The 19314-nt window shown below is 63.6% G+C and overlaps 2 protein-coding genes across 4 annotated transcripts in view; both read left to right on the top strand.

The window, feature by feature from the left end:
• GPC2 (glypican 2) overlaps nucleotides 1–6221 on the top strand; it is a 6725-nt gene extending 504 nt beyond the window's left edge. Inside the window, exons 2-10 of the mRNA XM_048835049.2 lie at nucleotides 720–878; nucleotides 1531–1841; nucleotides 2117–2197; nucleotides 2554–2719; nucleotides 2985–3115; nucleotides 3325–3465; nucleotides 4221–4357; nucleotides 4625–4800; nucleotides 5102–6221. Of these exons, the coding sequence (XP_048691006.2) occupies nucleotides 720–878; nucleotides 1531–1841; nucleotides 2117–2197; nucleotides 2554–2719; nucleotides 2985–3115; nucleotides 3325–3465; nucleotides 4221–4357; nucleotides 4625–4800; nucleotides 5102–5349 (1550 nt within the window). The 3' untranslated portion in view covers nucleotides 5350–6221. The remainder of the gene's footprint in view (nucleotides 1–719; nucleotides 879–1530; nucleotides 1842–2116; nucleotides 2198–2553; nucleotides 2720–2984; nucleotides 3116–3324; nucleotides 3466–4220; nucleotides 4358–4624; nucleotides 4801–5101) is intronic.
• Nucleotides 6222–7247: 1026 nt separating this feature from the next.
• Nucleotides 7248–19314, top strand: part of STAG3 (STAG3 cohesin complex component) — a 24606-nt gene continuing 12539 nt past the window's right edge. For 2 of the 3 annotated variants that reach the window (XM_048835044.2, XM_075124053.1), the window contains exons 1-19: nucleotides 7248–7382; nucleotides 8334–8526; nucleotides 9871–9982; nucleotides 10412–10525; nucleotides 10873–10969; nucleotides 11233–11309; nucleotides 13171–13375; nucleotides 14572–14723; nucleotides 14937–15010; nucleotides 15205–15328; nucleotides 15471–15569; nucleotides 15852–15931; nucleotides 16091–16198; nucleotides 16576–16675; nucleotides 16757–16868; nucleotides 16966–17072; nucleotides 17308–17400; nucleotides 17706–17795; nucleotides 18235–18435. In XM_048835044.2, the coding sequence (XP_048691001.2) occupies nucleotides 8369–8526; nucleotides 9871–9982; nucleotides 10412–10525; nucleotides 10873–10969; nucleotides 11233–11309; nucleotides 13171–13375; nucleotides 14572–14723; nucleotides 14937–15010; nucleotides 15205–15328; nucleotides 15471–15569; nucleotides 15852–15931; nucleotides 16091–16198; nucleotides 16576–16675; nucleotides 16757–16868; nucleotides 16966–17072; nucleotides 17308–17400; nucleotides 17706–17795; nucleotides 18235–18435 (2103 nt within the window). In that variant the 5' untranslated portion in view covers nucleotides 7248–7382; nucleotides 8334–8368. The remainder of the gene's footprint in view (nucleotides 7383–8333; nucleotides 8527–9870; nucleotides 9983–10411; nucleotides 10526–10872; nucleotides 10970–11232; nucleotides 11310–13170; nucleotides 13376–14571; nucleotides 14724–14936; nucleotides 15011–15204; nucleotides 15329–15470; nucleotides 15570–15851; nucleotides 15932–16090; nucleotides 16199–16575; nucleotides 16676–16756; nucleotides 16869–16965; nucleotides 17073–17307; nucleotides 17401–17705; nucleotides 17796–18234; nucleotides 18436–19314) is intronic. The other variant, XM_075124052.1, reaches the window with a different exon arrangement.

The raw sequence follows: 19314 nt of genomic DNA, 5'->3' as shown, positions 1-19314 counted from the left end.
GGCGCCCCCTGCCCCGCCCCCACGGGCCCCCCTGCAGTCGGGGCGCCCCCTGCCCCGCCCCCACGGGCCCCCCGGCGGCCGGAGCGCCCCCCGCGGCGCCCCCTGCCCCGCCCCCACGGGCCCCCCGGCGGCCGGAGCGCCCCCCGCGGCGCCCCCTGCCCCGCCCCCACGGGCCCCCCGGCGGCCGGGGCGCCCCCCGCGGCGCCCCCTGCCCCGCCCCCACGGGCCCCCCGGCGGCCGGGGCGCCCCCTGCCCCGCCCCCACGGGCCCCCCTGCGGCCGGGGCGCCCCCTGCCCCGCCCCCACGGGCCCCCCTGCGGCCGGGGCGCCCCCCGGCGCCCCCTGCCCCCCCCAGGAGCCCCCCTGCGGCCGGAGTGCCCCCCGCAGCGCCCCCTGCCCTGCCCCCCCCAGGAGCCCCCCTGCGGCCGGAGCGCCCCCCGGCGCCCCCGGCCCTGCCCCCCTAGGAGCCTGCAGCTCCCATATGAGCTAAATCCTCCCCCAGTGGCCCCCTGCACCCCCAAGCATCTGACACTGGTTCCCCCCCTGATCCTTAGACACCCGCGACGCCCGCTCCCTGGGTGTGGGAACCAGGTGGTGGGGCTGGGGACAGCGGTGGCTCTCTGGGTGTGGCAGGCGGGGGTCGGACTGTGTGTGGGGGGGGATCCTCGGGCCCCCCATGGCCAGGCACTGAGTGGAGGTGCCTTTCTCTGTCCCGCCCAGGGGAGCACCTGCGGATCTGCCCCCAGGACTACACCTGCTGCTCTAGCGAGATGGAGGAACACCTCAGCCTGCAAAGCGACCGGGACTTCCGCGCCCTGGTGGAGGACGGCGCCAGCTTCCTGTCCAGCACCCTGGCCTCGCGCCACCGCCGCTTCGAGGGTGAGAACCCAGGAGTCCTGGCGGCCAGCTCCCCTGCTCTAACCCCCCGGACCTGCCTCCCTTCCCAGAGCCGGGGGGAGAACCCAGGAGTCCTGGCGCCCAGCTCCCCTGCTCTAACCCTCCGGACCTGCCTCCCTTCCCAGAGCCGGGGGGAGAACCCAGGAGTCCTGGCGCCCAGCTCCCCTGCTCTAACCCCCCGGACCTGCCTCCCTTCCCAGAGCCAGGGGGAGAACCCAGGAGTCCTGGCGCCCAGCTCCCCTGCTCTAACCCCCCGGACCTGCCTCCCTTCCCAGAGCCAGGGGGAGAACCCAGGAGTCCTGGCGCCCAGCTCCCCTGCTCTAACCCCCCGGACCTCCCTCCCTCCCTTCCCAGAGCCGGGGGAGAACCCAGGAGTCCTGGTGCCCAGCCCCCCAGGTCTGGAGCCCGTGCATCCCCTGGTGGGGTGCTGAGCAGTCTCTGCCTGTCAGTGGCCTGGCTGGGCATCCCGGCCCCAAGCCGGGGTCTGACGCGTTTCGTTCAGGGCTGGGGTCGGACCGGGCACCCTGCCCTTACAGTGCGATGGGAGCGGGAGGCGTGTATGGGGGGCAGGGGCTGAGGGTGCCTTCAATCTGCCTTGACAGCTCATGGAGCTTTTCCCCGTTCTCTGGTGCAGAGTTTTTCCGGGAGCTGCTGGCGGCCGCCGAGCGGGGGCTGCAGGCCATGTTCACGCAGACCTACGGCCGCCTGTACGCCCAGAACGCCCGGCTCTTCCAGGGGCTCTTCACCGAGCTGCGACGCCATCAGCAGGGCGCCCGGCTCAGCCTGGACGAGGCGCTGGGCGAGTTCTGGGCCCGGCTGCTGGAGCGGATGCTGCCCCTGCTCAACCCCCAGTACCAGTTCCCCCCGGAGTACCTGGAGTGCGTGGCGCGCCAGGGGGAGGCGCTGCGGCCCTTCGGGGACGTGCCCCGCAAGCTGCGCCTGCAGGTGAGACTCCGGCCCCGCCCAGCGCTGCCAGCTGGGGCTGTGCGGTACCTGGGCCCCAAGGGGGCTGAGCTGGGGGGAGACCGTGGTGTCCTCTCCCACAGCTCCCCATGCCAGGGCTGGGGGCTCTTGGCCAGGGTCCCTTGGAGGCCGGGTCTCTGGGGTGTGGCTGGGGTCCCCGGGGGGCTGGGCTCTCTGGGGTGTGGCCGGGGGGCTGGGCTCTCTGGGCTGGGGGGGATCTCTGGGGGGCTTCCCTCACCCCTCCTGTCCCCCCCCAGGTGACGCGGGCGTTTGTGGCAGCTCGGGCCTTTGTGCAGGGACTGGCCACCGGGCGTGATGTGGTCACCAAGGCCTCCAAGGTGAGTGGGGGGGAGGCATGGGAGGGCAGAGGGGGTGTGGGGGGCTGCATGGGGGGGCGGAGGGGCTGCGGGAGGAGGCATGGGAGGGCAGAGGGACTGTGCAGTAGGGATGCTGGGGGAGGCGTCTCTCTGTCCTTCTGGCTGCCCTTTGGAGTCGACCCAGAGCCTGGAGACCCCCCTAGATTTTCCTCTCACACCCCACAAAGCCTGAGGGGCTGCTTGGGGCTCCCTCGTCGACACCGCTGGGATCCCCAGCAGAGAATGCCAGCTGGGGAGTGGGTCCCCTCTCTGCTCCCCGTGTCTCCCCAGTGCAGTGTATGGGGGGGTCCCCTCTCTGACCCCCGTGTCCCCCCCAGCTGCCCCCCAGCGGCGAGTGCCTGCGGGCCGCCATGCGCATGTCTTCCTGCCCTCTGTGCCGTGGGACCCCGGCCCTCAAACCCTGCAATGCCTTCTGCCTCAACGTCATGAAGGGCTGCCTGGCCCACCCGGCCGAGCTGGACCCCGAGTGGAACCGCTTCCTTGGTGAGACCCCGGGGCGCTGGGGGGTGGCACAGGATGCTGGGGGGGCGGCATGGGGCTAGAGGGCAAGGGTGCTGGGGGGGAGGGTGTGGAGGAGGGTGTCTCCGCAGGGGACTCTCCCCACCTGGGCTTTGCACCCCTACCAGCTTATGTGGGTCCCCCATGGGGCTGGCACTGGTTGGGAGATCCCACGGGGGATCTCTGGGAGGGGCTCCCCCTTCCCCATGGTGTAACTCAGTCTCCTGCCCCTCTCCCCCCCCATCCCCAGACGCTCTGATCCAGGTCGCCGAGCGGCTGGAGGGGCCCTTCAACATGGAGCTGGCTGCCGACTCCATCGGGGTGAAGATCTCGGAGGGGATCATGTACCTGCAGGAGAACGGGGTGCAGACCTCTGCCAAGGTTAGGGGCTCGCGCTGCCAGGGGGGGGCGGGGGTGCTGCTGGAGGGATCTCACAACGCTGCGGGTGGGGGCTCTGTGAGGGGAAGCTACTAGCGTGGGGGCAGGGGCGCTGCTAAGGGGGAAGCTCGCAGAACCAGGTGGGGAGGGTCTGGCTGGCTCTGAGCTGGCCCCGCCCATCCCCATCTCCCCCCCTTTGCCCCTGCCCCCAGGTGTTTCAGGGCTGCGGGACCCCCCGCCCGGCCCCCGCCCGATCCCGCCGTGCCGCCCGGGATGACACCAAGCGTCGCTTTCGCACCTACCTGCCCGAGGAGAAACCCACCACAGCCGCAGGAACCAACCTGGATCGACTGGTACGGACCCCCCGAGGCCTCCCCCCCGCTGCTGCCCCCCGAGTCCCCTGTTGCCCCTGCCCCAATCTCCAGGGTCTGACGACACCCAAGCTTTGGAGCAGGCCTGTGGAGGAGCCCAGCAGCATGCCATATCCTCCCCAGAGCAGCCACCTGGCCTCTGTGAAGGAGCCTGGGGGCTCCTGCCCCCCCACAAACTCTTCCCCACTGAGCCAGCCGCCTGGGAGAGCCTCTCCCCCTCTGCAGGGAGCCTGGCGCCCAGCACAGTGGGGGCCGTTGGTCGCCTGCACCTGCATGGGCAGCCGGCAGGGTGGCACGGAGGCGAGGAGGTGCCCCTCGGAAAGCAGCACTTCACCCCGACGCTCTTCCCTGGGCGCTGGGGCTGGGGCCGGGCCTGCCTGCCGAGGGGCGGGGGACGGTCTCCGTCCTCTGGGGCGCTGAGGGGGCAGATGGGACGTTCCCCTCCTCTCTGTGGGGTTCTCCGTTGAGACGGGGTCACCGGCACTCACCCCAAGAGCAGACTTAACCCTTTTACACCCGCGTGGAGCAGTGCCAAGCGCAGAGGGAAACTGAGGGCTGCACAGGCTTTGCAGGCATGTTTCAGAAAACTTCCCCCCATCACACCTTGGCCCCAGCCCTGCTCCCTGGAAAGACTGGTGTGGACCCCCTGGGGTGGGGTATAGCGGCTCACGTCCCCCAGCCAGCCCTGAGGAGCTGGCCCATGGGTGCTGATCCCATCTGCCGCCCCCTGCCCCCAGGTGACGGACGTGAAGGAGAAGCTGCGGCTGATGCGGGGGTTCTGGGTCACCCTGCCCCACACGCTCTGCAGCGACGGGAAGGTGGCGGCTGATGTGACAGACGAGGACAAGTGCTGGAACGGGCAGGCCCGGGGCAGGTGAGGGGGGCAGGCTCAGCTGGGAAAAATGCGGGGGATGGGGGACAGGGGGAGCTTCCCCAATAGCCAGCGCTCCTGCCCCATGGCGCCCCCTTCTCGGAGAGGCCAGGGCTTGGGATGCCAGGAGGACACCCCCCCACGCGCACACATACATACACACATTGGGAGAGGCTGGGCTGGGGTACCCGGGCGCTCCCCCCAGCTGGTGCTCCACCCATCCCCCACCCGCCGTGGGGAGCGGCGCTGTCTCTGACCCCCTCTCCCTAGGTACCTCCCGGATGTGACGGGGGATGGGCTCGTGAATCAGATCAATAACCCGGAGGTGGAAGTGGACATCGGGCGGCCCGACCTGCTCACCCGCCAGCATGTCCTGCAGCTGCGGGTGGCCACCAGCCGCCTGCAGGGGGCCTACGGGGGCCAGGACCTCGACTTCCAGGACACCTGTGAGTCTGGGGGGTGGGTGGGGGCCCCCCGTGGGCTGGAGGGGGTGGGGGGGACCGCTCCCCTACTACAAGGCTGTGCGTTCCTTGGAGGGGCTCTGGCCCCCTGCCCACGTGGGTGATGGGGATGGGACCCGGGCGGCGAGTGCCTCGTCACCTGTTCTCCTGGGGTCCAGGGCTGGGGGGGTTGATCCCCATGCGTCCCCCACAAACACCCTCTCCAGGCCCTTGCAGCCCCCCCAGGGAGGCGTGGCTGGAGGGGCCCCCCATGTCTCTAACACCCTCCCCTTTGCTCTGGATGCAGACGAGGACGGCAGTGGCTCAGGAGGGGGCGAGCGGTACAGCGAGGACTGGCCGGCTGGAGGGGGCAGTGTCAGCAATTCGGGGTCCCGCCCCCCGGACTCCCGTTCGCCCCGCAAGGACCGGCCTGGCAAGGGCTCCAGGCAGAACCACCGCGTGGGGGGCAGCAGCAGCCGTGCCGCCTCCTGGGGGGGCCCTGCCCTCCCCCTCCTGCTGCTCCCCACCCTGATGCTGCCTCTGCTGGGGCGGTAACTCCCCAGGCGCCTTGAATGTAGGGGGGATCCCTCACTTGGGGTGCAGCTGGGGGGGACTTGCATCTTCCAGGGGCTCCCCCGCCAGCCGGGGGAACTGGGGGGGGTTTGGGGATGGAGAGCGAGATGGGAAGTAGCATTAGGGGAGGAGGGATGGTGGGGGGTAGCAGGTGAGGTTTATCTAGCCCCCCAGGGGGAATTGCCAAGGGGAGGGAAGGGGGGCTAGGTTAGTTAGGCCCTGAGCCGGGGCTGAGCATGGACGAATGTACTGGGGGGGCAGGGTGTGGGCCCCACACAGAGCTTTTATTTTTTTACGTTGGTTTTTTTTTACAGGGTGTATTTATTTGGGGGGTTGTTTTTTAATGAGGCAACGGCCAGGTTAATTTTTTATAGGGTGGGTGGTGGGGGCAGGACTGATTTATTTCCTAGTCTCTTTCCAGAACACACATTTCCCCCCGCCCCCCGGCTCGCCCTGCCCCGGTGGCCCAGCTCTGAGCAGCCCCAGCGAGTCTCGGTCTCTCTCCCCCCGCCCCAGTATCCACCCTACAGCAGGGCAGGGAATGGGGTGGGAGCTCCTGGCTTCCTGCAGCAAGGAGTGGTCCTGCCCCACTCCCCGCAGCGCCCCTGCTGGGGGAGGCCGGGCCTGGAGAAGCCGGGCACTCCCCTCCGGCAGGGGGGCAGCATCCCCAGGGCTGCTGGGCATGGGGCGACTTTCCCGGGCCTGGCACTAGGGGTTTTGTAGCACAATGTACAGTAGATGCCGATCTGGCTTTTTAAGGGAGCGAACCTTTTTTTAACGAGTTTGGACGACTTCTCCGTGTTGGTTTTGTCTTTTTTTATCACACAATAAAACATTTAATTTATTGACTCTCATTCTGGTAGGATATTATGCAGGGGTGGGGCGCAGGGGGCTGTTTTCACGGGGCCACAGCGCTGGGACGTGGCCCCTCTGGGGTGGGGCTTGGAGGCAGGGTACGGGGGAGCCCCTCGCCCACTGCTGGGACGTGGCCCCTCTGGGGTGGGGTGGGGTGTGGGGATGGGGTACAGGGGCACCCCTTGCCCAGCACTGAGATGCAGCCATCTCTGGGGTGGGGGAAGCTCCTGGGAGATGGGGGGGGGGAGGAAAGCAGTCAGAGAAGGGGCGTGGCTTCTGATTTAGAACCCTGGCGGGGCGGGGTCTAATCTGCAAGGGGTGTAGCCAGGGGAGGGGGCGGGGCTTAGCTGACAAAGAACCCGGGCGGGGTCTAATCTGCAAGGGGTGGAGCCTGGGGAGGGGGCGGGGCTTAGCTGACACAGAACCCTGGCAGGGGCGGGGTCTAATCTGCAAGGGGTGGAACCAGGGGAGAGGGTGGGGCTTAGCTGACACAGAACCCTGGCAGGGGCGGGTCTAATCTGCAAGGGGTGGAGCCTGGGGAGGGGGCGGGGCTTAGCTGACACAGAACCCTGGCAGGGGCGGGGTCTAATCTGCAAGGGGTGGAGCCAGGGGAGGGGGCGGGGCTTAGCTGACACAGAACCCTGGCAGGGGCGGGGTCTAATCTGCAAGGGGTGGAACCAGGGGAGAGGGTGGGGCTTCTGGGGGCAGGGCTGGCTGGAGAGGGGGAGCTTCTCCCCCGAGGGTGGGGGGCGTCTCAGAGGCCGGCGGGGGCGTGGTCTCCGCTCAGGGGGCGGGGCGCGATGGGCGGGAGCGGCGGGAGTGGGCTGGGAGGAGGCGGGGCTAGGCCACAGGGAAGGACGGCGTGGGAGGGGGCGGAGGGAGAGCGGTTCCGCGCCTGCGCAGTGTTGGCGCGCGGGCTCCTCGTGCTGGGCGTGGCCTGAGCGTTTCCCGCGCTGGGCCGAGGCTGAGGAGAACGCGGCCGTTAGAGCGGCGCGCGCGGCAGCGGCCAGGCGGGTGAAGGGAGCGCGAGGCTCCACCCCACGTGACTCCCCTCCCCTTATTCTAAGTGGGCGATAGAGGGGCGCGAGCCCCGCCCACACAGCTGCCGTTGGGGGCTCGAGACCCTTCCCCTCGCGTGACGCCCCCCCAACGGCCGTGAGGTGCAGGGCGGGGGTCTCAGTGAGGAGCAGCCCCGCCCCTGTGTTCTGTGGGGGCCGGGTCCCCTCAGTGCGTCCTGGGGGGGGGGTGACTGCCCCATGGCGGGGCCCTGTGGGGGGAGGGGGTGACTCCCCTCAATGTGTCCTGGGGGGGGGGTGACTGCCCCATGGCGGGTCCCTGTGGGGGGAGGGGGTGACTCCCCTCAGTGTGTCCTGGGGGGGGTGACTGCCCCCTGGTGGGGCCCTGTGGGGGGAGGGGGTGACTCCCCTCAGTGTGTCCTGGGGGGGGTGACTGCCCCCTGGCGGGGCCCTGTGGGGGGAGGGGGTGACTCCCCTCAGTGTGTCCTGGGGGGGAGGGTGACTGCCCCATGGCGGGGCCCTGTGGGGGGAGGGGGTGACTCCCCTCAGTGTGTCCTGGGGGGGGGTGACTGCCCCCTGGCGGGGCCCTGTGGGGGGAGGGGGTGACTCCCCTCAGTGTGTCCTGGGGGGGGGGGGTGACTGCCCCATGGCGGGTCCCTGTGGGGGGAGGGGGTGACTCCCCTCAGTGTGTCCTGGGGGGGGGGTGACTGCCCCATGGCGGGTCCCTGTGGGGGGAGGGGGTGACTCCCCTCAGTGTGTCCTGGGGGGGAGGGTGACTGCCCCATGGCGGGTCCCTGTGGGGGGAGGGGGTGACTCCCCTCAGTGTGTCCTGGGGGGGAGGGTGACTGCCCCATGGCGGGTCCCTGTGGGGGGAGGGGGTGACTCCCCTCAGTGTGTCCGCGGGCCGAGTCCCAGTGTGGGGGTGACTCCCCCTGGGCGTGTCCCTGTGGGGGTGGCTGGCCTGGCTCAGGGCCAGTCTCCAGGGGGGTGTCTGTAGAGCAGGGGTAGGTGACTCTGCAGGTGGTTTCCCCTTGTTGGGCTTTGGGGGGGCCACGTTCTCTATCCCCGTTATCCTGTGCTGTGTTCTTCCCACAGGCTGCTCCTGGATCCAGGCCTCGCTCCCTCCCGCCATGTTACTGCGGAAATCCTCCCGCGTTCTTGACTCCCCAGGCAGCTCCAGTTCCTCCCTGGTGCAGCCGCAGGGCATGTGGGCCAGCTCCAGCTCCTCCGTGGCACAGGGGGATGCGGAGATGGGCTCCCTGCCAGCCTCCGGGGTGCCAGATGTCCCGTGAGTGGGGTGCAGAGCACGGTGCAGGCTGTCTGGGAGCAGGCGTGGGGGCAGCACTGGAGGACTGCTGGTGTGGGGACAGAGTTGGGGAAGGCTGGAGGGTGATGGGTCAGGCGTTAGCACTGGGTAATGGCATAGAGTGCACACTTACACAGCTTGCGGACGGTACCAAGCAGGTTGCAAGGGTTAGAATTCCAAATGAACAAACAGGAGAAATGGTCTGAAACAAACAGGGTGAAATTCACTCAGGACAAATGCAAATTTCTACCCCGAGGGACAAATACACAATGCACAAATACAAAATGGAAGTGTGAGTGCCGAGAGAGGAGCACTTGAGGCAGGCGTCTGGGGGTTGAGGTGGATCCCAAAATAAATGAGCAAAAATGTGCCCAAAAAGTGAACATCATTCTGGGTTGTGTTAGCAGGAGTGATCTAAGCATGACACGCTCCACTCAGCACTGATGAGGCCTAAACTGGAGTACTGTGTCCAGGTCTGGGCGCCATGCTTCAGGAAAGATGTGGACAGATTGGAGAAAGTCCCGAGGAGAGCAACAAAAACGATGAATGATCTAGAAAGCACAAGCTATAAGGAAAGATTGAAAATATGGGGTTTGTTTAGTCTGGAGAAGGGAAGACTGAGGGGGGGATGTGAAAACAGTTTTCAAATGCATAAAAGGGGGTTATAAAGAGGAGGGTTATGAATTGTTCTCCTTCAGTCCTGAGGACAGGACAACAAGCAAAGGGCTTAAACTGCAGCAAGGGAGGGTTAGGTAAAACATGAGGAAACCCTTCCTAGCTGTCCGGGTGGTTAAGCCTTGGAACAAATTGCCCAGGGAGGCTGTGGTATCTCCGGCATGGGAGGTTTTTAAGAGCAGGTTAGACAGACACTTGTCAGGGATCGTTTAGTTCAGTGGTTTTCAAACTTTTTAGGCTGCATACCCCTTTCCAAATAATCGAGTGTACCGCGTACCTCCATCTGAGAGAGGGTTATAATATACCTGTGAAAGCAGAAACAAAGGTTGGTAAGGGATAACACGGTGCATTGTCTGCCACCACAGGATTTTTCTCATGTACCCCCTGAAGAGAGCTCGTGTACCCCAGTTTGAAAACCACTGGTTTAGATAATACTTAGTTCTGCCTCACTGCAGGGGTCTGGACTAGTCTCGAGGTCCCTTCCAGTCCTACATGTCTGTCACTGGGGAGTCCTCAGACCACAGAGGTTGCTGGGGTGGTGTGGGCGTGCCAGATGGCATGGTGGGAGCCCTGGGGCTGTGAGGAGGGCAGCTGGGGGAGGGCAGTGAGGCCATGGGGGCTGTCTGCTCAGGACGTGTGCTCTGCCCACAGGGACCTGAGCAGCAGTGAGGATGGAGGTGGCTCCGACTCAGGCAGTGACTTTGAGGACACGCTCTGGAAGGGCGGCAAGCGGGGCAGTAGGACCCCTCTTAGCCACACCCTGGTATGCATGGCCCTTGCCTGTCTCCTCTCCAGTCTCCCAGCCCCCTGAGCCGCACACTGGTACACCTCCAGGCTCCCCAGCGTCCCCTCATGTGGACACCCTCAACCCCCCTTGAGCTTCAGCCTGGTCCTCTGTGCCCCCCTAGCCTCTCTTTGCCCCCACTCAGTCTGATCCCAGCTCTTCTGCTTCAGCCAGCTTTGTGCCATGGAGCTGATGGGATGCAGGTGCAGCAGAGCCCAGGAACTTCTGACTCTGGTCCCAGCTTCCCCCTGTTGTGGCCAGCCAGGGCAGGAACCCCAGCCTCACCTGGCTTTCGGGTCCCTGCAGCATGGGTTCAGTGTTGTCTCTCAGGCACACTTCTCATGAAGCTGTGATATACACGAACACAGGGCTCAGGCTGTGTCTTTTCTCCTCCCCCTCCTCCCCCAGACAGCCAAGCGACCCCGGAAAGATGCCAGCAGAGATGGGGGTAGCCTGGCTGAGAGAAACCAGGAGCCCAGCAACCTCTTTGAGGTAGTGAGGCTGGCTAAGAGTGCCATGGAGGTAATCACACCCTCTTCATCCCCCTGTTTCCACCCTCCCCATGTCACTGCATGGGAGTATCACTGGGACTCCTGGGTTCTCTCCCCAGCTTTGGGAGGGGAGTGGGGGCTGGTGGGTGAGAGCGAGGGGGCTGGGAGCCAGGACTCCTAGGTTCTGTCCCTGGCTCTGGGAGGGGAGTGGGATCTAGTGGTCAGAGGGTGCAGGGAGTCAGGACTCCTGGGTTCTGTCCCCGGCTCTGCTGACTCACTGTTTGACTTTGGGTGCTCAGGCCCTATCTCTGTATCCCATGCCCTGCGTAACCCCTACTTCTCCTTCTGTCTCTTTCCTCACGTCTCCTGTACCCTAAGTCTGTGGTGGACGACTGGCTGGAGAGCTACAAGCAGAACAAGGAAGCTGGGTTCCTGGAGCTCGTCAACTTCTTCATCCGCTCCTGTGGCTGCAAAGGTGAGAGGCCCTGGGCCTGCATCCTGAGATCCCTGGCCCAGCTCTGTACCCGTCTGTGTGGCACAGCTCAGCTCCAGGTGCTGGTCCCGACCTCTGGATTTGCCCCCAACACCTCTTTTTAGGGTGAGCTCCAAGCCCCATTTCCTGCCTCTTCCGGGGGAGGAACCACTGAGAGATCCCTGGGTAGTCTGTGGGGAGCCCAGGGCAGGAGTCCTGGCTGGTTGTCCCCTTGCCACCCGTTCTCACCTCTCTCCCCTTGGCAGGTGTCGTGACCCCGGAGATGTTCAGGAAGCAGCAAAACTCGGAGATCATCCAGCTGCTGACGGAGCAATTTGATGAGGTGCCCAGTGTGTGGGGCAGGGGAGGGAGGAGCTGTCCAGGCAGGGCTCCCAGGAGGGTAGGGGTAGTGCATATAGGCCCAGCTCATCCCCTGTAAGGGTGGCTGGGAGGAGACAGAGGAGCATGGGGTCTGGCATAGGGGGCAGTGGGTGGTGCCCCCCCATACCTGTTGGTAAATCGCTACCCCCTGCTTATGGTGTATGAGAGAGCCTTGTCTGTGCCCAGTGGGGGTACACTCTCACAAAACTGCTGGTAGCACAAGGGTTCCACTCTGGGCTGTCACAAGTCCCCTCTTTCCCAGTGCGGGCTAGCAATCCACATGCCCCACTTCATTACACTCGAGTGCCCAGCCCCTTATCTTCTGGATACCCACAATGCACACCGGTCTGCTGCCCCGTGGAGCACCACGCCCCACTTCACCAGCCTCTCCTCTGTTCAGCACTCCTGAGCACAAGGCTCTTAGGCAGGTGTCTAGTAAAACCGGAGTGAAGTTGATTTAACAAAGCTCAAGCTAAAGATTCAAATAAAAGCCAGGAAATGGATTTGGAAACATATGGTGTCACGGAGTGTGGGGGAGTCCAGGCCCTGCACCCCTCTTCCTGGGATTCACTGTGACTCTCAGCCAGCCAGTAAAACAGAAGATTTATTGGACAATAGGAACACAGTCTAAAACAGAGCTTGTGGGTACAACCAGGACCCCTCAGTCAAGTCATTCTGGGGGGCAGGGAGCTTAGACCCCAGCCCTGGGGTTCCCTGCGTTCCACCACCCAGCTCAAAACTGAAACCAAAGCCCCTCCAGTAGGCTCTCTCCTGCAGCCTTTGTCCAGTTTCCCTGGGCGGAGGTGTTACCTTCCCCCCACCCCACCCCCCTCCTGGCTCAGGTTACAGGCTCTCAGGTATCCCATCCCCAGTGACAGGTTTCAGAGTAGCAGCCATGTTAGTCTGTATTCGCAACTCCCCTGCCACATTCCCAGGTCAACACTCCCCCCTCCCTACTGCGTCACATCAGGGTACAGGGAAAAGAAATGCTTGACTTGCAATCTGTAGCCTGTATTTACTGACCGTCTCATAAAGTGTTTCTAACCCAATGGTCCGTCCCTACAGCATTTGTCCAGTCCAGAAAGCTGGGATCTGCTTTTCACTGAATGCATCCGATGAAGTGAGCTGTAGCTCAGGAAAGCTTATGTTCAAATAAATTTGTTAGTCTCTAAGGTGCCACAAGTACTCCTTTTCTTTTTGTGAATACAGACTAACACGGCTGCTACTCTGAAAGCTTTTCATCAGACACTCATGCTGATGGAGTGTTGCCTGCAGAGTGGATCACCTCTTGTGCCCATCCTTCTCCCAGACTTTCTGTCTCTTTTCATAATGAGGGCATTTCATTAACCTCAGCTTAGCCCTGAGGGTTCCCTACTCAGAGGGTTTTCTTGGGGTTCTTCTGTCTAAATGCTCGGGCCTGCATATTGCTCAGACAGTAAACACAGGGTGGGGCTGTGTTGAAAGTGGTTAATTATTCTCTCTCTTAGCTGAGTTAGCTCTGAGGCGCACCCTGCTTAAGATGATGTGCTTCAGCTCCAACGGTTTTGGAACAGAATGAGTCTATATTATACATCTCACTTAAAATAGTTCCTGTACAAACATCTTTTCTTTTTGCGAATACAGACTAATACGGCTGCTACTCTGAAACCAAACATCTCTCAGTAACCATGGCCATCCACTAATCCTTAGCTTTCAGTGGAGACCACACATGACCCCCAGCCTTTGGTGGAGTATCGAGAAAATGGTCAGACATAGGTGTAACTGGGCACGTCTACATCACGCCTGTCTCACCCCTCGTGCCTTCCCTCTCCTCCCCTCTGCAGGACTCTGCTGAGTACCCGCTGGTCCTGACCACCCAGCCCTGGCGAAAGTTCCAGGCGGGATTCTGTGAGCTGGTGACAGTGCTGGTGCGACGCTGTCAGTACAGCATCATCTACGACGAGTACCTCATGGACACACTCATCTCCCTGCTCACTGGCCTCTCCGACTCCCAGGTGCGCGCCTTCCGCCACACCAGCACCCTCGCAGGTGAGTCCCGCCTCAGGGACGCGAATGGCATCTGCCTTAGCATTGCAACCGCAAGGTAGCAGTTAGAGCAGCGTGCCTGGGTCAGGGGTATCTGGGGAATCCTGGCTTTCTGCTGGGCTGCAGTGCTTTCCTGTATGGGCTCAGAGGGCTGGGAGCCCATGGATGGCCTCTCTGTAGGGGAGAGTGGGAGGGTAACTTGTAATATTGTTGTCCTGTTTGTATCTCAGTTTCCCCTATATGCTGCATTGTTACCCAGGCTGGTAGGGGGGTGGTGACCACTGTTCCCTCTAAGCTGTGCGAGTCCTAAACCCTGCGCACACAGTGAAACACCGCGCGTAGAAAAATTTGCACAGAAGCACAACAATTTGCACAGAAGAAATATTTTGCGCACCCGGCCTATCAAAAATTAGAGGAAACATTGGCGGTGGCTGTTTGCTCTCGGGGCAGGCGAGGAGACAGAGGGGTAGGTGCTCGCTGTCTGGGCCTTAGGTCCCATATCAGTGGCGCTCTTGAGAACACAATGGCAGATCCAGTCACCAAGACCTAGCAAGCCAGGACCCAGAGGGAGATGGACTTAGCCTCCCTGCTGAGAGGTGGGGAACGGCATTTCACCAGCTCCAGAACAAACAGTTAGATGAGGTGGGGGGACAAATGTTGGCTGCTGGAAGGTGTCAGGGCTCTCAGCTGGAGTCTGGCCCAAGAGGTCGGATAGACGGGCAGACAGCTTGAACCAAGGGGTTCCCTACAACGTGGCTGGGCTCTGGGCTACCCAGAATGGAGGATGCTTTAACCTTCATTTCTCTAGACTCCCCTGAGCTTCCTGTGTGCTATGTGCCACTTAACGAATAAACCCAGCTGTTCTGACAGTGCTGTGTGAGTGTCACAGCGAATGCCAGGCGAGGGGTGTTAATCCCTGCAGAGCGGGCGAGTCTCCCCCAGGGTCTGTCTCTGGGACTCGCTGAACAGAGCTCATGGTGGGAAGCAGGGGTGCTGCAGCCCCAGAACCCCAGTCTAAGGAGGTGGTGAAACCGTGTGGCTTCCCCTGAAAGAAGAGCGAGACCCCTCGGGGGTCTGGCACACTGATGGGTTCCTCCTAGAGACTGTTCCAAAGCGGGGGCCGTAGCCCCGATCCTGGGGATCCATAACCGGGTTACATGCAGAGCTCCCCACTTTGCTCACTCCATGTTCTTTGCCAGCCATGAAGCTGATGACGGCGCTGGTGAGGGTGGCGCTGGGCGTGAGCCTGCACAAAGACAACAACCAGCGGCAGTATGAGGCTGAGAGGAACAAGGGGCCGAGCCGCAGGGCCACGGACAAGCTAGAGGCACTGCTGGAGAAGCGCAGGGAGGTGAGCAAAGGCTAGACCCTGGACTGGCAGGGGCAGTGCTAGGGGACACTGGGTTGGTGGGGTGGTGCCAGGGAGGGCTGGACTGGTGGGGATGGGATGGGAGTGTTGGGATGGTCGGGGCAGGGTGGGGGATGGTGCTGGTGGGGACGGGTGCTGGGCTGGTAGGAGCAGGGCCTGCAGGAGTGCTGTGGGTGGCACCTGTGTCTGTCTCAGCTCCAGGAACAGCAGGAGGAGATCGAGAACATGATGAACGCCATCTTCAAAGGGGTCTTTGTGCATCGCTACAGGTGAGTGCGGGGAGGGGAGGTCAGGCTGGGAGGGGCCCCCGCCAGCTGGGTGTGGCTCTGCAGGGAGTCCCTGTCTTTCCCTGGGACGGCAGTGTGCCGTCTGCACTTGAGGCTGGGGGCGGGCCAGGGCTCACACATGCTGGGGGGACAAGGGGCAGGCGCCGCAAGGGCATGCTGCGTGTCTTGTCTGGCAGGGACGTGGTGCCTGAGATCCGGGCCATCTGCATAGAAGAGATGGGGAACTGGATGCAGAGCTACAGCACCTCCTTCCTGACAGACAGCTACCTCAAATACATCGGCTGGACCCTGCATGACAAGGTGGGGAGCAGGGGCTCCGCGAGGGCTGGGGCCTTGGTGTTGGAGGGGAGCAGGGAGATCCAGAGGCGGGGCTCTGACCTGTGACACAGGGAAGGGACGGAGGCTGGTGCTGGCCTGGCTCTCAGCTTCTCCATCCCCACAGCAGCGGGAGGTGCGGCTCAAGTGCCTGAAGGCCCTGCAGGGGCTGTACCGCAGCCGGGAGATGGCTGCCCGCATGGAGCTCTTCACCAGCCGCTTCAAGGTGAGTGCCCCACCCTGCTGCCCGCCTGTCCCTGGGACGCCCCCACTCCTGGGGAGCCTGCCCTGCCGCCCGCTCTGCTGCTGCGACCCCCCCGCCCCGGGGAGCCCCGCCCTGCTGCCCGCCTGCCCCTGGGATGCCCCCCTCCTGGGGAGCCTGCGCTGCCGCCCGCCTGTCCCCCTGCAGCCCACCCTGGGAGGCCTCCCTCCTGTGGGGCCCTGTTGCCCACTTACCCGTCCTGCGACGCCCCCTCCCGTGATTGACTCTCCGTTCTGTGGCTCTCAGGGTCGCATGGTGTCCATGGTCCTGGACAAAGAGCCCGACGTGGGTGTGGAGGCGGTCAAGCTGCTGACCCTGATCCTGCAGTGAGTATGGCGCTAGGAGCCAAGCAGGGACACGGGGGAGGCCAGGCACATGCAGGGCATTTCAGGAAGCTGGGAGGGGCACGTAGTGAGCCCCATGGTGTGGGGCAGCTGGAGACCCCTCTCCCTGCTCAGGCTGAACCTCTCCCGCTCTGTGGGCAGGAACATGGAGGAGATGCTGACAGATGAGGACTGCGAGGCCGTTTACCCCGTGGTGTATGCTTCCAACCGGGCGCTGGCTGCTGCGGCCGGGGAGTTTCTTTACAGGAAGTGAGTGAGCGAGCGCGGTCACAGCACCGCCAGCAGGGGGCATGGGACTGCCAACAAATACACACCTTCTTCCCCCTGGGGTATAGGGCTCCCCCAACAGCCACTCCACACAGAGGGGTTTCACCTCCCTCTTCCCTTCAGGCCTTAACCTGCAGTCTCAGCCTGTGCTTTTCACAGGTGGCTGAGATACAACATTCCCTCTCCTCTGCTCCAACCCACCAGCCCCCACTCTTTTCCCCGAGCTGGGGAGAGAACCCAGGCATCCTGGCTCCCAGCCCCAACTGTTCTAACCCACCAGCCCCCACTCCCCTCACGGAGTCGGGGAGAGAACCCAGGCATCCTGGCTCTCCCCTCTCTAATGTGTGTGTGGTTTGCAGGCAGTTTGACTTGGATTGGGAAGCCGTGAAGGAGAAGGAGCGCCGTGGGGGGAGCAGGGACTTCTTTAGGCTGCTGCTGGCTTTCTTCATCGAGAGCGAGGTGAGGGGCGCAGTGGGGTCGGGAGGAGCGTGGGGGGTCTGTGTGAGGGCTAGTTTCACCAAGTCTCCCCTCCTCCCCCAGCTCCACGAGCATGCGGCGTACCTGGTGGACAGCTTGTGGGACTGTGCTGCCCCCCTGCTGAAGGACTGGGATGGACTGACCCACCTGCTGCTGGAGGAGTCCCCAGAGGAGGGTGAGTGAGGGAGGGGAGGCTGTGATGCAGGGGGTGAGAGTCACAGCTGCCTGGCAGCCTTTGGGGCTGGTCCTGGTCCTATTCCCTCTCCCCCCAGCAGGCTGGGGTGACCAGCAGGAAAACGCCCTGATTGAGATCCTGGTGTCCAGCATGCGCCAGGCCACGGAGGGGAAGTCGCCCGTCGGCAGGGGCCCTGGCAAGAAGGTAAAAGTGCCCGAGAGAAGGGAGGGGAGCGCTGTCCATCAGCTCCCCCGGGGGGTTCAGTGGCTCTGGGTGACATGTCCCCATGGGCCCGGAGACTTCAACACTCACCCTCCGCACTCCCCCAAGGGGGTAGGCAAGCTGGGTCCCTGTGCTGCTGGCCGGAGGTGTGCACGCTGCACCATCTGCAGCCACCGGGCAGGGGAGCCAGCTCTCACAGCACCATCCCCTGCGCCAGGTGCTCTCAGCGCGGGAGCGGAAGGCCCTGGAGGACGACAGGGAGAAACTCACTCAGTACCTCATCCCGCTGCTGCCCCAGCTGCTGGCCAAGGTAAATGGAGGGGAGGTGCAGGGGGGGGACCTCCCAGAGGTGGGTCCCGGGGGGAAGTAAAATGCCCCTTCCTGCCTCTGCTCTTCACCTGCAGCTGGGGAGGGAGGGGGCCATGATGAAGCAGGAACCCTGGGTCTGGCCTTTGCCCTTCTCTGGGCACCCCAGGGCCTCACGTGCCATAATCTGGATGATCTTGCTGTGAGGCCGTTCCCAGCTAGGTCATACGTAGTGGGGGGTACAAGGGGGGAGTGTCTGCCCCATCCTGCTGCCTCCCTGCTTGAGTGACACCTGCTCTGTTCCCGCAGTTCTCAGCTGATGCGGAGAAGGTGGCGCTCCTGCTGACGGCGCCGCGCTGCTTCAACCTCAGCCTCTACAGCAGTGGGCGGCTGGAGAAGGTACTGAGGGTGGGTCTTAGCAATCCTGGCTCCCAGCCCCCCACGTCCCTCCCAGAGCCAGGGAGAGAACCCAGGAGTCCTGGCTCCAGAGCTGCCAGTCCAGGAGCAGGGGAGACCCAGGTGCTCTGGGGCCTGCAGTGCCATGGGAACAGGAGCATCTGGGGTGGGGAGGAGGGGACCCCATTAGCTGCTTCCTTTGAGGTGCTGGCTGAGTTGCACTGTGCTGTCTGGGGACCCCTCCCATCCAAGTGATGCAACTAGTGCTGGGGGTCCCCTTGGACAGGGGTACAGCGAGTCACAGCCTGTGGGCCCTTCTCCTCCCTCTGCAGGAGCTGGGGATCCCCCTTTTCCTTCTCCAGAGTCTGCCTGTTCCCCTCCACCACCTTCCCAGGAGCTCTCCCTCCTCTGCCCAGCCCCACCATACCCTCTCTCCCCACAGTACCTAGAGCAGCTGCTGGCTCAGCTGCGGGAGGTGGTGGAGAAGCACACTTGCCAGGAGGTGCTGGAGGCTGCCTCCCAGGCGCTGTACGTGCTCTGCAACCCAGAGTTCACCTTCTACAGCCGCGTGGACTTGGCCCGCAGCCGCCTTGTGGACACACTGACTGACAAGTTCCAGCAGGAGGTGGCAGAGCTCCTCCAGGTACCTCCCGGGGCTGCGGCCGGGGGCTAGGGTTGGGACCCTGTGGGAAGGGGATGTCACTGCAGGGAGTGGGGGGATTGCTAGGGTCTGGAATGGCAGCCAGGCAGGGGAGTGGAGAGAGCATCTCTCTGTGAGGGTGGGGGGGCCACCAGTATCATGGATTCACAGCTGCAGAATGGTCTCTAGGAGGGATCCTTCAGTGGGCCAGACCCCCAAAGGGTCTCCCTCTTCCTCCAGGGGAAGCTATGTGGCTTCACCGCCTCCTGAGGCTGGACTTCTGGGCCTGCAGCCCCCCTGTTCCCCCCCCCCCCCCCACCGTGAGCTCCGTTTAACAAGTCCCGGGGAGACTTGCCCGCTCTACAGGGATTCACACCCCTTGCCTGATGCTTGCAGTGACACCCGCACAGCACTGTCAGAACAGCCAGGTTTGTTCATTAAGTGGCGCACAGCACAGGAAGCTTAGGGGAGTCTAGAGAAATGGTTAAAGCATCGTCCATTGTGGGTAGCCCAGAGCCCAGCCACTCTGTGGGGAACCCCGTCAGTCTGTCCATCCGACCTCCTGGGTCAGACTGCAGGTCTGAGCCCAAACGCCTTCCAGCAGCCAACACTTGTCCCCCCACCTCATATGCCTCCAGTCCTTTGTTCTCCAGCTGGGGAAATTCGGCTCTTCTTGGAGTGGTTGCTCCTATCGATTCCAATTAGGTGTGCGCGCGCCGCATGCACAGTCATCGGAAAGCTTTTCCCCTAGCAGCGAAGACAGCACCAAGGTCCCTGGCCCTTCGCATTAAGCCTTCGATTCCGCCATGGGCAGCGCAGTCCCGGGGAAAGCCGGTGATGATCGGCCCTTCGACTCGGCCTGCAGAGGGGAGGTACCACTCG

Source organism: Caretta caretta, chromosome 28, assembly GCF_965140235.1.
Source record: "Caretta caretta isolate rCarCar2 chromosome 28, rCarCar1.hap1, whole genome shotgun sequence".
NCBI classification, from domain to species: Eukaryota; Metazoa; Chordata; order Testudines; family Cheloniidae; genus Caretta; species Caretta caretta.
Note: the sequence above shows the minus strand (reverse complement) of the source record. Positions and strands in the feature narration are given on the sequence as shown.